We start from the raw sequence: 20,194 nt of genomic DNA, 5'->3' as shown, positions 1-20,194 counted from the left end.
AATACTAATTTTTTTACTGTTATTTGTAGCCATGAACACATTAAGTCTAGTTCACACAGTGAACATTTCTCTGACCTAACCAATGCTAAGTCAAACTAGTTTCATAGGAATACTGAAAATGTTGGGAATGTTTTCACTGCACGGCCTTGCTTCCCTGTTTACTTTCTGCTTTGTTTTGACAGTTGGAATGTTGTGATCTATATTGGTCAGCAAGACTGGTGAAAAACACATTCCAAAGTTCATCAGCTTTTACAATTATATAAACCCATCTACATTTTGTACAGACCTAATTGTACAATGGCTTACCTCCATTCATGGCCACTTTGTTGAGAGAAATCAAAACCAGCCTTTTAAATGAACATAATTAACATTAAGGAGTGTAAAATGGACTAACCATTTACGAAAACATTTCAACACCAACAAGAGAAACTGTGTTTTATATGACTGGTGGTTCACATGAGTTTACAGAGAGGAGGAGGAGCAGCTCTTAACAAGGCAGAGTTTTGGGATGGCAAAGAACAGGAATCACTTAAGTGTGGCCCACCAGACTTATGACGAAAAGTAGGAGTTACCTATTTCAGTCTGTAGCAATCAACAAGTTCATCCCTCATAATCCAAAAAAACCTAAACCCTGAGCCAGCCAGAGAAAGATGGCCCTTCCCTACCGAGTCGAAAATGCCATATTTTTCTAAATTTGATGAATGCTTCTGCTAATGTTAGTGCTAAATCTCTTTTCTTCAAGTGAAGAGAAGTTGTGAAATGGTACAGTACTCTTAAAACTGTCTAAGGGAGTCACGTGTGTTTGTGTTTAATTTTTCTTCCCTGAAATCAGCTTAGAATTTTGGGAACAAATCTTGCAGTAGTCAATATATTCATCGTAAGTGCAATGTGTGTTGGATCATCATCTTGTTGAAATATCCAACCTTTTTTCCACTTCAGATTGCTTGTTGATATTAAGTTACCTTCTTCCTTCCACCCGCACAATATTTCCTGTGCCACTAGCTACCACGCATTCCCAAAGCATAAAAGATCCATCCCCATGCTTGACAGTTAGCAAGGCGTTCTTTTCTTCAAATGCTTCCCCTGCTTATCTCCAAATGCATTTTTGGTGAATGTGGCCAAAGAGGTCAATTTTATCTTATCAGTCCACAGCACTTTGTTCCAAAACGTTTGTGGATAATCTAAGTGCTGTGCTGCATATGTCAGGAATTGACTGTTGTGATGACATTGCAGGAAATATTTACATTGGACAACTTTTCCATGCATATTATTTTTGTGTAACTGCTCTGGACTGGTGCGCTACTACTCTGGTGTCACCCAAAACCTTTCTTGCAGCACCTTTGCAGTAATATTTTGGTTTTGCTTTCCATACCTGACCAATCTATGAGTAGTTCTATCAATGGTTTTCTTGGTCTTCCATTTTTTAAGGATGTTTCTGACAGTTTATTCTTATAGCCGTCCACTGCTTTGTAAGAGTCATTTATCTTACATAAGTTATATTCTCATTCTTTGTAAGAGTTATAAGAACTGCTTAGGGAAGTCCATAGTTGATTTAAGCACAGCACCTTTGGAGATTGGAAGAGTCTGGAATTGTCTTCACTTTACTTGATCTAAGATCTAATGAGTCGATCAAGTGAAGAATGTCATTTTCAATATCTGAATATTTGATTGTAACGCTAGGTGTCATCATTGTTCCAGAGCCAGGGTGGCTCACTCCATGTGGTTCGGGTTTTTCTGACTGCGCGCCCAGTGGTCGGCCCTGGCCCATGCATAGGGCCCATGCATAATGACATCATTCTTCGAAAAACGGCGCGCTCAGCTGCCTGATTAACTGCCTGACAATAGTATATTTTTAAAAATCAACGTAAAATGATCTTGATGCATTTTCAAGGTAAGACAAATAAACACAAAAATATCGATCGTATTCCACATGCTCTAGGCTGGAGGGAGGGGTCTAGTACAGATGTAAATGACGCCAGGGTCCTTAGACTCCCAAGTGATGCCTCTTTTTGTGGCTGCAGAAACAAGATGGCTCCCGTGCTGGAGAAGAAGCTGCTGGGCGCAGCCGGGGCTGGCGACACCCTAGAAAACTGCAATGCAGACGAAGAAGGACAGAACTTATGGCAAGTCCAAGAAATCACAGCATGATTTCCCTGTATTAGTGTCCAAGACTTCTTTTTGGTCGTTTGAATATTCCTGCTATCTCTTATGCATCCTAACTACCGGCCGGGATATCTTCAAAATACCGCTAGCGCTCGCTAGTGGTTAGCAGACAAAGCGCTTCCACCGGTTGCTTGGTAGTTTATGTACCTGACTGCATACAACTCGTAAAGTTTTAAACACATTTGGATAACGGACTGATTTATCTGGTGATTTACGGGGTGTGAAAATGAGCCGGGTAATTTGCTTTCAGTCTGGCTCGTTCGCAAGTGTTCTAGATTGATATTTATGTTTAGCTAGCTAACTTAGCGAGTTAGCTAACCAGTTTACGATACCAGCCATGAAAATAAGCGCTGCACGATTGCATGTCAGGACATTAAACAGCGATTTGCCATTTAAGACCGTGGGATGTTCAGATGACTTCCATATTCTGCAACTAACGTTATACATATTTATTGTTGTTTTGGCAAACTTTGCGCTGTCCAGTCCATTTCTTTGAACTTGCTCGTCGGAGTATTGACATCTGCAGTCCGCTGCCAACTTAGAGTATTTGAGCTTGAAATCTGAAGTAAGGGGCTGTACGGTTAAATATAATTTGATGTCTTATATTGCTTTATTGCGAGGTAACGTTTTCTGTGACCCCTCCCCAGGTCATCAATTCTCAGCGAAGTATCAACTAGGTCCAGTTCCAAATTACCTTCTGGAAAAAATATTTTGGTTTTAGGTAAGTGTAAGTCTCCAGTAGATTACTTCAATTAAGATGATTAAGAATTTGCTTAAATGTTTCTATGTACACTTCTGTACATTTACATAAATATTTTACTTAATTTAACTTTAATTTAACTTATTTTTGTATACATGTTAATAAGCTTAACATTTGATAGATGCCATAGTCAAGATCAACACCTCTACATAGCTATCAATAGTAGCTAATGCAACATGGATATACCGAATGGATAGGGTAAACGTCCCTATTAAGCCCACGTACCATATAAGCCCACTTGCAACTTCTGAGTCAAATTTAAAAAAACTACATCATCATTTTTTGCTGTGTGATGTTTTTTCAAATGAAGCTGCTTGTTACGTAAATGACACTTTTTATTGTAAGTCAATCACATTTATCGATATTGAGTTATCGAAGCACATGTGTGGCATGTGCCTGCTGATCCCAGAAGAAGTTGCAAAAAAACTTAGGTGATTTTGGTACCCTCAGAAAATAACATTTTTAGTATATTTCTACTCTTGTTTTTGGAAAGTACTCACTTGTTATCAAAATTTAAGTGATTAGTGTTTTGAATGAGACATATGTTAGAATATTACCTGAATTAGAAATATTGTGTCTTTTGAAATCAAAATATGAGTTTTAGCACGCTAGCAAACAGACCACATGCTGCATCAATACAGTAGCTACATAGTATGGTTCATTGCAATGACATAAAGCATGATACGCATGTATAGTTTATATTTTTGTATGCAGTTTATATTATTATACTGTTAAATAGACAATGAATGTGTATGTTTATTTTTATTTATTTTTTAATCAACATTTTTACCTGGTGGGCTTAAAGGGGACTCTAGCAAAAAAATCACACTGAGTGAGGTGGATGTAAATGAGTATAGCTAATTACTTCTCTACATGATCAATTTATACTTTTCATATTATGTTAGTGCACCATATATAGATTTATTTCATATAGTTGTTTTTTAATGTCATGTGAGTAGAATAAAATATTCTGTCTTTTAATCATAAATTCACTGATGTTCCCTTTAAGCCCACCTGTTCCCATTAAGCCCACTTTACTGTGTTTCAATGGGGATTTTCTCCCTTTTGACCGTTGAACCATTTTCCTCCCTAATTTTGACCTCACCTGATGAATCAGCTCCATAATTCAGATAATTAATACCCACATTTAAATATCAGTGATATTGCATAGGTCAATTCATTCTGGATAGGCCTGTGTTCTATCTTAACATTAGCAATAATTTTTTAATCTTTACTTTTCAGATGAGTTTTAGTTTAAGATGACTAAAACACAAAAGAACTACAGTTCATGCCCACACATGATAGAAGCGCAAGTTCATCCTCTGCAAAGCAGGGCTGTAGGGACCTGGACCATTCTATTTGCGCAATCATGAGGTCGTTGAAAATCAACAAAAACAAGATGAAAGCCATGAACGACTTGTTAGCGTAAGACAAAGACAACCACAACGTGGGCAAAAGATTGAAACAAACAAATAAAATAAAGCTTAGACCACCCTATAACCTATGTTATGTTACACTACTAAGATGGAGCATGGAGCAAATGATAGCCTTACTAAAACGATACAATCACCTCAAAGAGCATAGGCCTACGTTTAGTCTAGGAGAAAGTAGAAATTGCAGAAATGTTGACATCTTTCTTGTTTATTTTGTTTAAGTTATAGGCTAATGATACATGAGCTTCAATATGTTATGACTGATGTCTCCTCATAATGAACTGTATGTTTTAATGTTACTCCACAATGAACTGAATGGTTTTAAAATGTGTTTTTACAATGTTTTCAAACTACTATCCTAAATGTGATTAACATTTGAAAAGTTATTGTTTAATTGTAAATCCTGAAATTGACTTATTTACTATCCTTAGAACATTAATATTGAACCTGAAATTGTTTTTCGTTCAGTCAGTCGGTCTTCAGAAATCTTCATAAAAACACCTGCACTTTCAACCAGCTGACTGGACCAGAAATTTTGGCCAATTTCAAATGCCAACAGCACACCATAGGATAGAGATACAGACAAAATGACAACACATATTGAAAGATGAAGTATTGAAGAGTAATTTCCACTATAGTTTTGATTTTGTTCGTAAATAGTTTTTTGGCTACATTCCAAAGAAGACATGTTGTAAGTTTAGCTTTTTCTGTGTTGACAACACAGCAGAAAGGCTGGTCATGCCTATTTCAAATGCCATTTACAGGCCATAGGATAGGAGTGGAGACTAAATGAAAATAGCTATTGAGAGGTAAGAGATTACAGATTTGAATAGAACAAGTTTGTATTGTTAAGATTTTTTAAATATTTATTTATTTATCAACAAATCATGAAGTGGGCTTATTTGGAACACCCATGGGCTTAAAGGGTACATTAGGTACCCATTAAGCCCATGCCAGACTTTTGACATATTTTGACAAATTAAACAATAAAAACATTAGAAATTGGTATAAATGAATTATTGACACTTCAAATGAGAGATTAGACTTTCATTTTAACTAAAATGTTCTCACTTAAATTGGGGCAGTATACATTAAAAATGTCTGAAAAGCGGATTTGGTGGGCTTAATAGGGACGTTTACCCTATATGGGATAAATTAGTTGAATGAACTAAATGGTGTCAAACTTGATTTTGTTATTGTCATTTAAGCGGGCTAAAACTAAACTTGACTTCCCAGACACAAAGCTTCAGTCCCAACTGTGGGGATTTGAAGTGTCTTTAAAATGTGAAATCAAAAGAAGGTCCCTTTTTTGTAGAAAACCCACTATTTGTTGTATTCTGATCCTTCAGGAGAAGATGGCTCAGGAAAGACAACAATTATGGCAAAACTTCAAGGAGCAGAGCATAATAAGAAAGGGAGAGGACTGGAATATCTGTACTTGAGTGTCCATGATGAAGACCGAGATGGTAAGCTGAGGCTTTTGCCTGCCTCATTTCAAAAGTGGTCCAACAACCATGCTTTGTGTTTAAAATGAAAAAAAGCAACAGTGTGACTTTATTTTTTTTTTGCACTTGTTAAAAATAAATATAATGTATCAATAGACAGGGTTTCCCTTAGGAAAACAGTTAGTAGAGGGGGGAAGTGCCTCAAGTGGCTGTGGCATGACGTGGCGATCCATGGTTTTCACATGGTGTAGCCTACACTTGACCTGGTGAAAACATGACTACATAATGTTAATTTTGGTAAACAGCACACATTTATTTAATGGTTTAACATAAGATCATGGAGATAAAGTCTGAAGTTTCATAGATTTTTCTTTGCAGCGGTGTGTATGATTTCATCAGAGGCACAGCACCACCACTATTCATACCTGGGGGAAACCATCATAGATGGCTGTTTCCTTGCAAAAAAAACAAAAGAAAAAGATTAAGCTCTTAACTAAATAGTTTCTACATTGTATTGATCTTTGATATATTCAAAGATGGTTTTACAGTGGTGCGTATTTACTGGAGTATTGAAAATCTAGACCATTGTTTAGTGCGTTAGTGGGTATTTAAATCACCAGTCCACAGCTGTTGCCTGCAACTTCAGCACCTGATAAACCTGATGTTTATGTAGGCCTGAATCTGGCTATGCACTGTACTGTCTTTCCAGACCTGACACGCTGTAATGTGTGGATCTTGGATGGAGACCTTTACCACAAAGGACTGCTGAAATTTGCGGTCACAGCAGAGATGTTGCGGGACACACTGGCTGTGTTCGTTGTGGACATGTCCCGGCCGTGGTCCATCATGGAGACCTTGCAGAAGTGGGCCAGCGTCCTCCGAGACCACATTGACAAGCTGAAGATTCCACCCGAGGAAATGAAGGAGATGGAGCAGACAAGTGAGTTCATGTGAAATAATTTAGTGCCAACCCAAGGAATCCATGCTGACTTAAAATCCACACTCACTTTTGTTGGATAAGGTTATATTTGACTGATGACATGACCAAGACCTATGACTTAGGGCTCGGTCTGGTCCAGTTGTCAGTTTGTAAAAAAATGTATTATTATTTTTTTAAATATATTTGGTCCTTGGGTATAGGTCACCAGATGGACTGTTGCTGACCTCATGGTTGAATTTTCCAGTGAAATATTAATTCCCCTCTGAAATAGACAGCTTTGAAAACTGTCTTTGCCTGCCTAAATTTAGGTGTATGTAGAGGTTTATGCTATGTACAGCTAAATGGTTGGATCTGGGATGTCTTAGTATGTTTGTCTTGCACTTGACTTGTCAGGGGTCTCCACAGCAATTGAAGATTTTTGGTGAAGTATTGATGGTTATGTAATGGACTCTTGGAAAAAGTGCCCTAGTGCAGAGACAGGCTGAGACCATAACCTGAGGTCCTGGCTTACTGTGATCATAAAAGATCCAGTAGTCGCGCTAGCCCATGAAATGCTGCGCCTTTGGAACACGGGACATTTAAAAATCTGTGTTTTACACTGATTCACTTGCATTCTGATAAATAGTTTTTTTGCCATAATATGCCAAATCGCTATAATAGCTAGATATGTATTTGTCATTCATAATTTTATTATGACACTTGTAACAGTAGCAGAATGAGATAAGCTACAAATAATGCTGCACCAACAATGCTGCACCCTACAAAATGTGCATCTGCTTGTGACAGGCACAACGTATTAGCCCTAATTAAGAGGAAATAACTGAATTAAAATTTGGCAGCTGAGATGTAGTCTACACACCAAAGTTTAGGGAAAAACCAACACCAGCAAGCTTAAACGCATACCATCAAGTTTCCTACTTTATAGCATCCTACGTTATGCCCTCTCATTGGCAGAAAATCATCAGCTTCCAAAGGCTAACAATTTTTGTAACCAGATGTTTTTTTTATTTTTATTATTATTTTTTAAAATTTATATGACTACATTATAGTAACATTGCCATGGTGGGCTTGAAGAATACACATTTTATTTATTTATTTATTTATTTATTTATTTATTTATTTATTTATTTATTTATATTCTGCATTTTTAACAATGTATATTCATAATAATAATATATATATATGTACATTGTTAAAAATGCGGAATCCTGCATTAACATGATCTCTGAGATCCCAGGGCGTTTTTAGATCATCCTGGTATCCTAGTCAAATTCTCACAGGAAACGGGCTCTATTCTACATCTGGCTGCATAAATCATATTATGCAATACTATTGGTTATGTAATCACTTCTGTGCACTACTGCCTCTGATTCCCCAGGTTGTCACTAGAAATGAGAACTGAATTTTCAGTTGACCTTCCCCGTCATAAAAGATTTCACTCAGTGCACATTCTTTCATTTGGTTTGAGTGGGCTTGGAAATGGCATGCAGAGGGAACAACTATCACACATTACCATAGTGTGCTGTGATCCATAGTGCTATGCAGTGTGAGGCGCCTTCTAACCATTATCAGCCATACGGAATCCAGATACTGATAATAGTATAGATGAGCGCAGTCAAACGTTGTCTCTTGCAGTAAATGCCTTATTGTTCCTCAGATTAATTTAGAAAATAACTGTGTCTTGTGAATCGGGCTTTTGTGCTCTGAATTTGAATGCTTACAAAATATAAGCCTGCAATGCTTTAGCCTATATAAAAGGGAGTCTGACTGTACTGCTTACAGAAGCTCTGAATTTGTTCCTCCAGAGAAGTAGCCTATGTGTTCAAACGGTTGAAGACAGCCTACCAAATCACAACAGATGCTTTTATTTAAACACTGAAGAGTCAAAGCTCTGACGCAAGGCTGTTTTTGAGTATATTGTAAGTAACTAGTTATTTCACTCCATGTATGAGTTGGCTTGATGTACTTGGGCATTATTGTTCTTAAGCTGAATCAGTTGCAGGGAGCCATGGAGTGGTACATTTGCAGAAGTAGTGACGCATGACTGTTATGTGGGAAAGCAGTTAGGGCAGGGAAGGGTAGGTCAGATGATGAGCAGGGGTGGCTAACCAGAGGCTAAGAGCAAAAAATTGCTATGGTACTGCAAAGAGGCGCATCATGTAGCCTAGTGCTTTGGCTTTTAATGACATTTGGAATCCTGTTTGAAACCCCGGAATGGGTAATTAATGTAATCCATCTCTCCATCAGAACGCATTGTAACTGCTCTATGAAAATCTTCAGGAAAGTGTAACTGCTGCTGATGGATATTCCTATCACTACTGAGAATTGTATCGTGCGGCATCAGGCAATACTCAGTCCTAGTGTTTAATGAAACTGCTCTTGCTGGCTAATGTTGGCTCATGCTGTTGAAAACATAGACATTCAAACACAGTGGCCAAATTTGATGATGAGCAATGCTGCTAATCTTCGTTATTGAGAGGCTCCAAACAGTGGCTCACAGTTCTCATCTGGCTGGGAAGAAGGCGGGGTGGGGCAGGGGTCCAGAGGTGACGTCACTGCATGCAGGAGCGATGAGACAGTACCCAGTCAGTCTTGCAGGCCATTGCATCATGGTATTCCTGAGGAATTGCAGGGAGGAGGAGTTGCACAGTGGGCAGGGCTTTCTCATGCTGCTGAAATGCCTACTGAGACAGGTCTACAGCGAGGCAGGCCTCGCTCTTACTGGACGAACGTGGGAGGAGAATGTTTTCCTTTAACTTTCCTGTTAAGCTTTTAGCAGATGGTCTTATCCAGAGTGATTTGCCTAAATTGACTTTGAAAGAATACAAGTTGTGTAACTGCATGTGTAAGCTATTCAGGTTAAGTGATTTGCTCAAGGAATGCAACTGTGGTGCCCCAACCTCGCCTATGATACAGTGTGATGACTGTTGTTGCAGTTCTGTTAGTTGGACGCATTGTTACTTCTATTCTTTCAGTTTCACATCACAAAACTGAGTAGCAAAAGCTAGCTGGACCTGATTAGGAAAATTGAGTAATATGGGTTGATTTGCTTGTAAATGCCTTACTTTTATCTATAGAAATGCTGGGTTTTCCTCTGTGTGTGTTGTGCGTTTCAGTTCTGCTTATCGAATCCTGAAAATGTATTTTCAGTGGCATTCACGATGAGTGAAATGCAAAGAATTTGAATCAACTGCCAGGACCTGCTGCGCTTACATCTGCGTCGCTGGTTATGTAATATGCTATACATCAACACGCCTGTCCAGCCTAGTATATAGTACTAGGGCAGCTGGAGTAGTACAGCGAGTCTAGAGAGTATTTTAGTACGGCGGACTGGAGAAAATTCTCAAAAGTGTGGCCAGGTTTCATAAAAAGTACCAGTAAGTACAGCAAAATGTAACCACTGCACAAAAGCAATTCCATGCAAGGTAGTATGTTGAACATGGCAAAGCATTTACTGCAGCACGGCATAAAGGATTCATCGTTTTCTATGTCCCCAGTCGAGGTCATAATGCCCCAGAATCAGCTAATGCTAGTTTTACAGGGATTGGCCACCCCATGTGGCTTCAGTCAGTGCAGATTAATGCAGCACACCTTTTCCTCTCCCTGTACATGCTCACACAGTGTACAATACACAGGGATCCCACAGACAAAAGGCTGGAGCAGCCCTCTTCCTCCCCATAGATTTGACATTCTTCAGATTTCTGAGGAAGTTCAGCATTCTAAATTGCTGTGGGAACTATGACTGTGCCATGTGGAACCTCTCTACCACTGTATTTATGTCCTTTCTTCTTATCCAGTAACTGCTAGACAAAATTCCCCACCGGGCTTTGGGCCATTTGGGATGTGTTGTGTTTGCACTAGATAGATGGTTTGACTGTACCAGCTGCATGGAACTGATGTCTTGCTCTATTGAAGGGTCCGTTTATGCTGAAACAATGAGCCAGGAGGGCTGCCTGGTTCACTGCCCTCACCTCCAGCCTCCTTTGGGCCTGACCTTTGGCACAGAGTTTGCCTGTGCACTTGCACACGACTGCCTTTTTATTTTTATTTTTTTAATAAATTTTTCTTCAAATAAATCTGTATAATCGGTAAATTAATCACATGTACTTTCTTGTAATTGGCTTGCTGTGCAAAGTAAGTAACTGAAGCCAAATTCATGACCGTCTGAGACTACACTAGCTGGAAAGGCATGTTTACATTTTCACTTCTCCCTTTGGTCTGATTTAGAAAGGCCCTCTCGTTTTGACAAACATGTTTTCAAAGAGCATAATGATTTAAGTAAGCCAGGCTGTCAGTTTTGAGCTCTCAGATCCCATTACATTGCACGTCTCACAAAAGCACCTGGCCTCTTTTTTTTTGTCTGAAATCTGGAAAAGTGAGTATACAACTATGCAGGTGCTGTAAGAGGATCAGTTTAACTTAATTATCTGCAGACATTTTTGTTCACAGGCCAGCTTGGACATTCTTTGATCTTGATCCACAAAGCGCTGGCGTTCGTCAAGAATGTCTAAAAATGTGCCGCCTGCTTGGTGTTACATAACCTATACATATTAATGTCAAAATCACTTTTTTGTAAATTTGAGCCATTAATCATTTACCATTATTGCTTTGCAGCTTCCACCATTGAATTTAGGGCTGTAATCATTTGCATGCTTGTCTCAGTGCTGCCATAAGAACTATAGCACTGTTTATCTGTCAGGGCTTTACAATAAGATAGTATTTATTTATATATTCATATATATTTTTACCAGTGCTGTACATTGGCTTCTTGACATTTTTTGATGCAAATTGTCTGTGTAATCTCCTTAAAACGTGGTTATATTTATTTGACAGCACATCCTAGGGAAACGGTGTTCTATTTACCTGGGGCAAATAGAAGACTAACATTGAACACCTGGCTGTGTAATATTAATGGTTCTCCCTCCCTGCTCCCCAGTGGTGACGAGCTTCCAGGAGTACACCGAGCCGGAGGAGGCGACCCCAGCCTCTCCGCAGAGACGGGTACCCGCCGGCGGGGCAGAGGACGAGGGCGTGCTGCTGCCACTGGGGGAAAACGTGCTCACACACAACCTGGGCATCCCCGTGCTAATAGTGTGCACCAAGGTGAGCAGAGCCTCCTGCCTCCTCAGCCTGCTCTTCTCTAACAGTGTCAGACTGTGAAAAAAGGTTAGCCCCGTTCCTCATTTCCTCTGTTACTGCATATGTCACCCTGAATAGTTTCAGATCTTTAAACAAGATGGAATATTAGACAAAAGGAAACTGAGTACACACAAAGCATATTTTAAAAAATGATTATTTCAGTTGTTTAATGAAAAAGGTTATCCAGCACCCATATCACCTGAAAGGTCTGAAACCATTGTGACATATGCAGTAATAGAGGAAATCAGGAAGGGGGCAAATGCTTTTCCATGGCGCTGTCCTTGTGGTTGGTGCAGATCGCGGTAATTTTGTACTCTGGGACACAGGCACACAGACCTCTTGCCTGCCTTCCAGCGCTGGGTCTTGTGATGGCAGGAGGCGTGCCTAAGGTCAGGGTGGACACAGTGAGCCTGTTCACGCTCGCTGCCTGATCATGCCTGGCCTTGTGCTGTGCCCGCGAGGCAGCACTCAGAAGCCATGAATGCCGCTCATTATCGCGCGGTCCTGAGCCCTTCTTCACACGGCCACAGCGCAGTCACAGAAAACAGCATCAGCACCTCACATAATGTGTGACCGGGGTCCAGCGCATTCTCCTGCTGCACAGCCAGTTATGCTTCCCACTCCCTGCTTTGTCTGAGTGAAATCCTTTACCTGCATCAGTCTGTGTGCGAGTGGTACATCTCAAAGGGCGACACCATAGAGTAATGCTTAGTGACCTGGGTTTGCCCCTCAGGATGTAGCACTGATTCTCAGGTGGACGCTGCACTGCAATTGTACGCTCTACTAGCAGGATAGTTCTCCAAACTTTTTTGTTCACAAAACCACAGATTTATATTGTTAGCTGAACAGCGCTATATGAGTTCATGCAACTTATTTATGGTTGCTGTGCCTACATAAATTGCTTGTCACTGAAACTGGAGTTTGTAATCCACAGAACCTAGAACCTTGAAAGTTGAGAACTTAAATTGTAATATAATTGGTTAAAAATATTGAATCTGGAGAACAAAATTTTCTCTCTGTATAAATGGATCTACAGAATATAAGCTCTGTTAGTCACTCTAGATAAGAGCATTTGCAAAATGCCTAAAAATGTGAACGTAATGCAAGCGAAAAATGTGTTCTGTTCAGGCTCTGTGGGCTTTGGTAGTTTTGAAGTGCATTTTCCCTGTAAACTGTTGTTGTTAGCGTATGTGATCCTTACATATGATTGGGCAGAAATGGCTCTCGCATCATGCTTGTATTTTAATTGATTTTGCTTTCTCTGAGTTGCACATTGATGGACTGGATGAGAGGGACCACTTACACATTAGCAGAATAATGCCTCAGACATGTGCAGATTGTATAGTGGTTGTATTATTCGGGAGGATACCTTTAAGTAAATGGGATTTAAATTAGCAAATGGATGTCTGTATGCTGACTGCAAAGAGCATGCCCATCATCACATCCTTTAACTTACGGACAAACCCAAATTAGAAAAAAATAGTTCAGATACAGATGGACAGCAATTAAAAAATAAATAAATAAAAAACTACATCTGACCCAACGGAACACTGTACTGTGATACTTATATCTGAAATAATAGATTATTAATAGGTTGCATTTCTCTTTCATGCGTTTTGTGATCATAAAGGCCTTTACAGTATTTGATGATTGCGATTATTATGGTGTCATGTGCTATTGTGGTTTTGTCCCTTAACGGAAGGGTCTGGCCTTCCCTGATTCATGCAGGGCCTGCTCAGGTGCATGCCCTGTGTTGTCAAGGGTCCCACCTTGTGGTGATTGTGTGGAAGTGTGCTTCTGTGTGACGGGGTGGTGCTGTTCAGGTTTCACTGCTTCTTCCTGGTAGGAGTGACCTCACTAAGATCAGTTTGTCTTATTTGTATCATCTTTTTTCAGATTTCTATCAAGTTAAGTTATGTCACTAATGTTGTAGTTTATTAGTTTACCACTGTTGATTATGAGGTATAATCTATGTGCTGTTCTCCATGTATTATGCTATTGCAAGGCATTGATTTGTGCATGGCTATGTGTATATGCTTTGGCAATTAAAACCTGGTATTTGTAAACCCAACAGAGAAAATGGATGTTGACTGTGAGTTTGAGTTTGAGTTGGTCTCTGTTATAGAGGCTCTTCTTTCTTGTTCCTCTTTTGCCAGTGTGACGCGGTCAGTACTTTGGAGAAGGAGCAGGACTACAAAGAGGAACACTTTGACTTCATCCAATCCCACATCCGACGCTTTGGCTTACAGTGTATCCTTCTTCTCCCTGCGTGCCAGAGGCTCAGAGGGAGATGTAGAGGCAGCCATGGTAGGGCTGTAATGGGTAAAAAATAAGACGCATTATAGCCCTACCACATCTGCACCTGCATCCTCCTCATTGGCAGCCACGGTGAGTTGCGTAGGCGCACATGGACCCCTGTGCCTTCATTTCCCTTAATCCCACCCTACAGATGGAGCTGCCTTGATTTACACCTCTGTTAAAGAGGAGAAAAACCTGGACCTCATGTATAAATACATACTGCACAAAATGTACGGCTTCCAGCTCACCTCACCTGCCTTAGTGGTGGAGAAAGATGCTGTTTTCATGTAAGTAGTCGCCTGGACATCCATTCTTGGAAATCTGTATTTGTTGAGGACAAATATTGACTGAATCCAGACCATAGTCAGGCTGTGAATTCTACATTGGATATGAACTGGACTGGCACAATGAAATGCAAGTTCTAGTTTATTCCTTTGCAAACAGTTTGGCAAGACAGACACACTTTGCACGTTTCTTTTTAAGTCAGTGTTAACAAATTGTGCCAATGCAGGCATGAGGGCTTTGTCTTTTAGCTCCGAACGTAACCAATTTCAAGCTTGTGAGATGATAAACCTCCCTGCTGTAGTTTTCTGTGTGTGCTCTGCAGATATTAAAATTTATGTGCTGATTGCATATTGTACATTTATACTCCATTCTCCTATAGCCCGTCTGGTTGGGACAACGAGAAGAAAATAGCAATCTTGCACGAAAATTTCCTATCGGTTAAAGCAGAGGATCCTTTTGAAGACTTTATCTTGAAGCCTCCTGTACGAAAGGTAAGGGGTGTTGTTGGTATGTAAAAGATGATTTTTTACATTGCTACCTTGCTACATGTAGATTCTAACAAGATCTTTTCTCTCTCCGTCCCTTTCTCTGTAAACACAGCTGGTTCATGATAAGGAAGTGAGTGCGGAGGATGAGCAGGTTTTCCTCATGAAGCAACAGGTAAGAGAAGAGTCTTATAAAATCTCTGTATTTTTGGACACGGGCAGACTGATTTAAAGTAGAAGCCATTCACAACAACCTAATAAAATTCCCATCAAACAAACAACAGTGTTTTTGTAGCATTATAAATGAATCCAAGAACAATGGGGAGTTCTCGTTCTCATCCTGTGAAGATTGGATGGGATAAAGTGGAGCCGTTTGCACCCTTATTAGCTTTATTCTGTCAGGATTTCTAGCCTGTTTACATAAAGCTGCCAGGTGAGAAGACAGGTCCCGCTGGAGTTCTTATTCTGGGAAAAACCCTTTTATCAGGCCACATGGGCTTTCTGGCCTTGGGCCTTTTTAGCATGTGTGGTTGGTAATCTCTTATGTTTCTGACCTTTACTATTAGAGCTAGCCAATTAGAGGTCTGAGATGATGCTGCTGAAACGCTTGCTTGGTTTCAGTAAGAATTCACTGTGAACATTTGAGTTTTAGATGGGTATGGCAATCAGAATTAATGATGACATGGAATTATCACTGTAAGCACAACATCTGGTTTTATGCTTTCAGTTATTTTTTTTTTAGGAAGTCCTTTCTCTCGCTTCCTGTGTAGTCTTTTGTGAACTGTAGGCGTGGTTAGCCCAGCTGTGAGCATATACATTTCTCACAAAAAATGAGGTTATGAGTGCTTTGCCTTAGAAGGCAATGTTTTGATCACATTGGTCATGATAATTATGTGCTACTGGGTCCTAATGTTTCCTTTTAACACATTCTCTCGTAGTCGTTGTTATCCAAGCAGCCGGCCACGCCCACTAGAGCCACAGTAAGTATAACCGAATACACCTTCATATTGTTGGGTTGAAAAGGAAATTCCACCCTTGATTGTAATATGGAGGAAATCCAGTCAGGATTTCCTCCATATTACAACTTCACACTAGATCTAATTATGAGTCTTTTTTCTGCATAAAGATCATGCTTGCTGATAATGTAAAAGCATTATTCACAGCTATCCTTTATACCCCCTCCAGAGAGACTGAGCAGACCCCTGCATTACTAAAAAAGTAAAACTACATTTCCCACCGTCGAGCTGCACACTCTTTTTATGCCTTTTGCTCAAGGCCTGTAGGAGCTGGAAGATTTGTATTACTGTTTCACTCCCTTATTGTGTAGAGTGTATCAAGGAATGTTGAATGGAACAACATATCATTTTGTATAACCTGTATAATAAAATGTAATAATTATGCAACTCCTGTTAACCCTTCAATACCTTAAAAGAGAATGTGTGACATCAGCTCAAAGTTTACATCAACTGTTTCAATAATTGTTTCAGCGACTGTGCAGTTGGACCACTAAACAGCTTATGTCACTACGCTCTCCTTAATGTCATTAATACATACATGTGCTTTTGGGCCTCAGTGAATTTTACTGTGATTATTGTGCTGTAATTATTTTACTGGTGTATGCCTCTCTGAAAACATGCAGTGATTAATTCCAGTGATGTCAGCGTTGAAAGCAGTAGAATTGATGATGGCATCATGGCCGCGTTATCTTTTTGAAAGGTGAAAGGTGTACTGTGTGGTAAAGCGCTTTCTGTTTGCATTCTAGGAGTCTCCTGCCCGAACCACATCTGGATCTCCTCGACCTTCCAATGTCGCCAGCGTTTCGCCCATGACTGCTGTCAAAAAACCAGACCCCAACTTGAAAGGTAGTCTCTCCTCTGCTCTTTCCTGAGTGTGTAAATAAGCGGGGACTTGGGAGAATGAAGAGACCGCAATATAGTGTCACATGCTTTGAATTTAACTGGGCTCATGTGGACTGTGTGACTGACCCCAGCTCAAAGGAGTCTCACACTTTGGAATCAGTTGTTTTATTGATGTATATGCTCTACCACTCTTTGGGTTCCTTCATGCTTCCGTTGTCCTAGATTGTTAAAAAATATTGACATGTTCCTTGTTTTTGAACTTAGTGTGCTGGCTGGCTGCTGTCCGGTGATACGCCCTAATACGCAACTTTCAGTAACAGCTGCAATCCCCACCCTAGTTAGCATAAATCAGTTCATGAAGCAGTGTCTCGGTAATGGACAATAGATGAAATTTAAATCTTTTGTACAAAACCACCTTTCATGATTTTGTATTCCTGAACTTGAGGTGTCCTCGCATTTGTCTTTCAGGGGCTGCGGCAAACGAGGGGGTCTTGGCCAACTTCTTTAACAGCCTGTTGAGTAAAAAGACGGGGTCCCCGGGGAGTCCTAATTCTGGAGGAGCAGGGGTACAAGGCTCATCCAAAAAAGCAGGTATGAGCCCAGCCAGGCTTGCTCTTCGAGGCCCCTGCGTTGTACTAACCGCTTTCTGTAGTAGTCTTTGGACCGCACTCTTGGCTGAAGGTTCAAACCCAGGGCCTGGTGAGCATGCTCGACTGGTCTGCAAGGCAAGTGCTCCAGTCCTCCAGTCTGAGAATTAATGAGTTTGCATAGACCAGCTGGTGAACTATTTTCACTCCATTACTGGCCCTGCCTCAAGTGGGCCCCTAATAATTCAGGGCTTACATTTCCTTGTCTGTTTCTCCTCTCTTTCAGTCCGACATTACAGCTTGAACATAATGAAGACCTCACATAGTCATTGTCTGCACAGAATAGGCCCCATCCATTTCTGCAAACAGTGATAGTCACACATAACTAGGACCAACTGCATGCTGTTTCAGTGTCATGTCTGTGGATGCAAGTATCATTCATTTGGCTGTATTCTGCTTGTGCTTAAGCATGGGAATTGCATGTTGGATGGTAACAGGAGAGGAGAGGATCAGGGAGGTCTTTGACCCCCACAGAAGCTACAGGAAATTACTTTTTATTTGTTTGTATTCTTTTTAAGGGCAGAAGCCGGTTTTGACTGACGTCCAAGCGGAGTTGGACCGAATGACTCGCAAATCAGACTCCACGGTAACGGCCAACAGCACATCGTCGACGGAGAGTGAGGCATGAACACACCCCGCAGCAGCATCCATTTTAAACACCATTTAAAAAAAAAAAATGCTCGCACTCACTCACACATGTAAGAAAGATATGTGACCAAATTCCCAATGCATGTCTGTCAGTCGCAGACCATAGTTCTGTCTGATGTGGAGACACGCCAGCAGGTATATTTTTGCTATGGTTGTGATGGGACGGTGAGGAGGACGCTGGGGGGGAAGAAAAGGCACGACCTGGTGATTTGGAAGGCATGGCTGATTATGCAAGGCCTGTACACTCCCTGGAAGGCAGCCCAGTCTCCACCTCTAAGAGCTCCAGTTTAGCTTGGGAAGCATTTCTGCCTTCTTCCTGCATCCTGCGGACCAGAGAAGTGCTGTGGGGTTTTTTATGGATCCTGTGGAAGTAAAGCAAAATCGCAGCTGCTGCGAATGAAATGAAACCTGAAACAAATATATTTGGCGCAAACAAAAGTACTTGCAGAAATATGTAGTGTGTAAAAAGGTAGATATATCATGATACTGTTGTATTTATATATAAATCCAGCCTTTTTATTTTTTACATTTTCTCACTAAAATGCTTTAAATGAAAAGGTGTCTTGCTACTTGACTAATGTTAAACTCCACTGACGTCATGACACTAATGTGACAAGGAAATTAATTGGCTCATGGAATATAAGAAACGCTGTGTGTAAGACATTGGCAAAAAAAAAAGGATTCTGTAAATGCTAGTAAAATGCATTATGAACTTTGGTTGTTCTGTATAGAACGCATTTATTTTAACAAAATTATGAAAAAATATTTCTTAAAAAAATAAAGCATCATCTGATTTTGTCAAGTTAAGGCTGCATTAAGGCTACTCTTTTGGCTACAGGTATGTAAGCAGGTGAGACCTACCATATCTCCAAGTGCCTGACGTGGTGTACTGTGTGTATCAGAGTACAGCTGCTTATCTCCAGAACAAGAAATGCACTGTAGTACAAAATGGTAAAAGATTTTTTTCTGAGTTCTGTTAAAAAAAGAATTTATATTATTTAAATATTTTGTATTACAATTCTGTGGGTCTTTGATTATTTTTATGAAGAAATTTTCCTTACTGCTGTGGCCAAGATTAAATTGTTCAATTGAGCAATCAGACGCATGCCTTCTTTTTAAAAAAAATGGTTGAGTTACCTTAAATGGTTGTTTAACTGCACATTTTAAAAAGCTCTCTTAACATTAGAAGAGATTTGCCCCTTTTGAGCACACAGTGGATCTCAGTTAATCTCATTAGTGGCCAATCGAAAGTTGCTTTTATGGTTTAATTTGAATAATCGTATGCATTGCATGGATGAAATGTTACAGAAATTATATAAAACTGCTTTTAGCTCTCCATTTTTAAAAATGGAATACCGTGTGGCAGTTGATATTAAACATTCCTCATACTCTATCTAAATTATGCACTTAAAGCAGAACTGTGTCCCATAAGGGGAAAGTGTTTTTATGTGTAGATTGCTGGTTTTGGTAATGATTTGATCTGCTTTAGAAGACAGATGCTGTGATTCTTCTTTGCTTCTCCTTTTGTCACTCGATCTCCCATCATCAGAACTGGTTATTTAGATCTCTGCATTGCCCCAGACTACAGCATGTAGGCAAATGTTACTTTAAAATGCATTTTAATTTTAATTATCCTTTGTAGCTAAAATTGCTCTTAGGTTGCCAATTTTGTTGAAAGGGTATGCAGTGTCAAAACTTGAAGACTGTATTTTGATATTGAACAAATAAAATGTTTTTTTAGGTTATTCTTCCATAAATTACACTAATTAATTTATGTGTGCGCCCTTGACGTGATTGTACACATATCCAGCTCCCACCCTAATTTGGCATGTTGAATTATTTGCAACCGCTGTCGTGTTCATGTGCTAACCCCATCGCAGACTACAGCTATGTTCACAGAGTGGAAGAAGAGGAAGACAGGAAGCGCTTTTTTATGTGGCTTTAACATGTAGTCCATGGGCACTTGATTGACCAGCGTGTGTTGCTGGATATTGATGAAACACGGACTTCTAACCAACTGAACCATCCCGTTCCCTAATCACCAATTGCACGCCGCTCAATAGAACTACCGACCACTGTCTGTAGTCAGCAC

General features: G+C 40.0%; 1 protein-coding gene across 2 annotated transcripts; it reads left to right on the top strand.

Moving 5' to 3' along the window:
• Nucleotides 1-1,813: 1,813 nt before the first annotated feature.
• LOC118215807 (cytoplasmic dynein 1 light intermediate chain 2-like) lies at nt 1,814-19,847 on the top strand. 2 transcript variants are annotated; one of them, XM_035396821.1, is made up of 14 exons: nt 1,814-1,891; nt 2,022-2,123; nt 2,811-2,884; nt 5,706-5,822; nt 6,511-6,741; nt 11,678-11,844; nt 14,037-14,130; nt 14,330-14,465; nt 14,843-14,954; nt 15,064-15,123; nt 15,887-15,928; nt 16,711-16,810; nt 17,276-17,398; nt 17,978-19,847. In XM_035396821.1, the coding sequence occupies exons 2-14, from the start codon at nt 2,029-2,031 to the stop codon at nt 17,992-17,994; spliced, it is 1,368 nt and encodes a 455-aa protein (XP_035252712.1). In that variant the 5' UTR covers nt 1,814-1,891; nt 2,022-2,028; the 3' UTR covers nt 17,995-19,847. The 2 variants fall into 2 exon arrangements, with proteins under 2 accessions (XP_035252712.1, XP_035252711.1); XM_035396820.1 differs by having other exon boundaries at nt 1,815-1,891; nt 17,973-19,847.
• Nucleotides 19,848-20,194: the final 347 nt, after the last annotated feature.

This window comes from Anguilla anguilla, chromosome 16 (assembly GCF_013347855.1).
Source record: "Anguilla anguilla isolate fAngAng1 chromosome 16, fAngAng1.pri, whole genome shotgun sequence".
NCBI classification, from domain to species: domain Eukaryota; kingdom Metazoa; phylum Chordata; class Actinopteri; order Anguilliformes; family Anguillidae; genus Anguilla; species Anguilla anguilla.
This window is presented reverse-complemented; position numbering and strand designations above follow the sequence as displayed.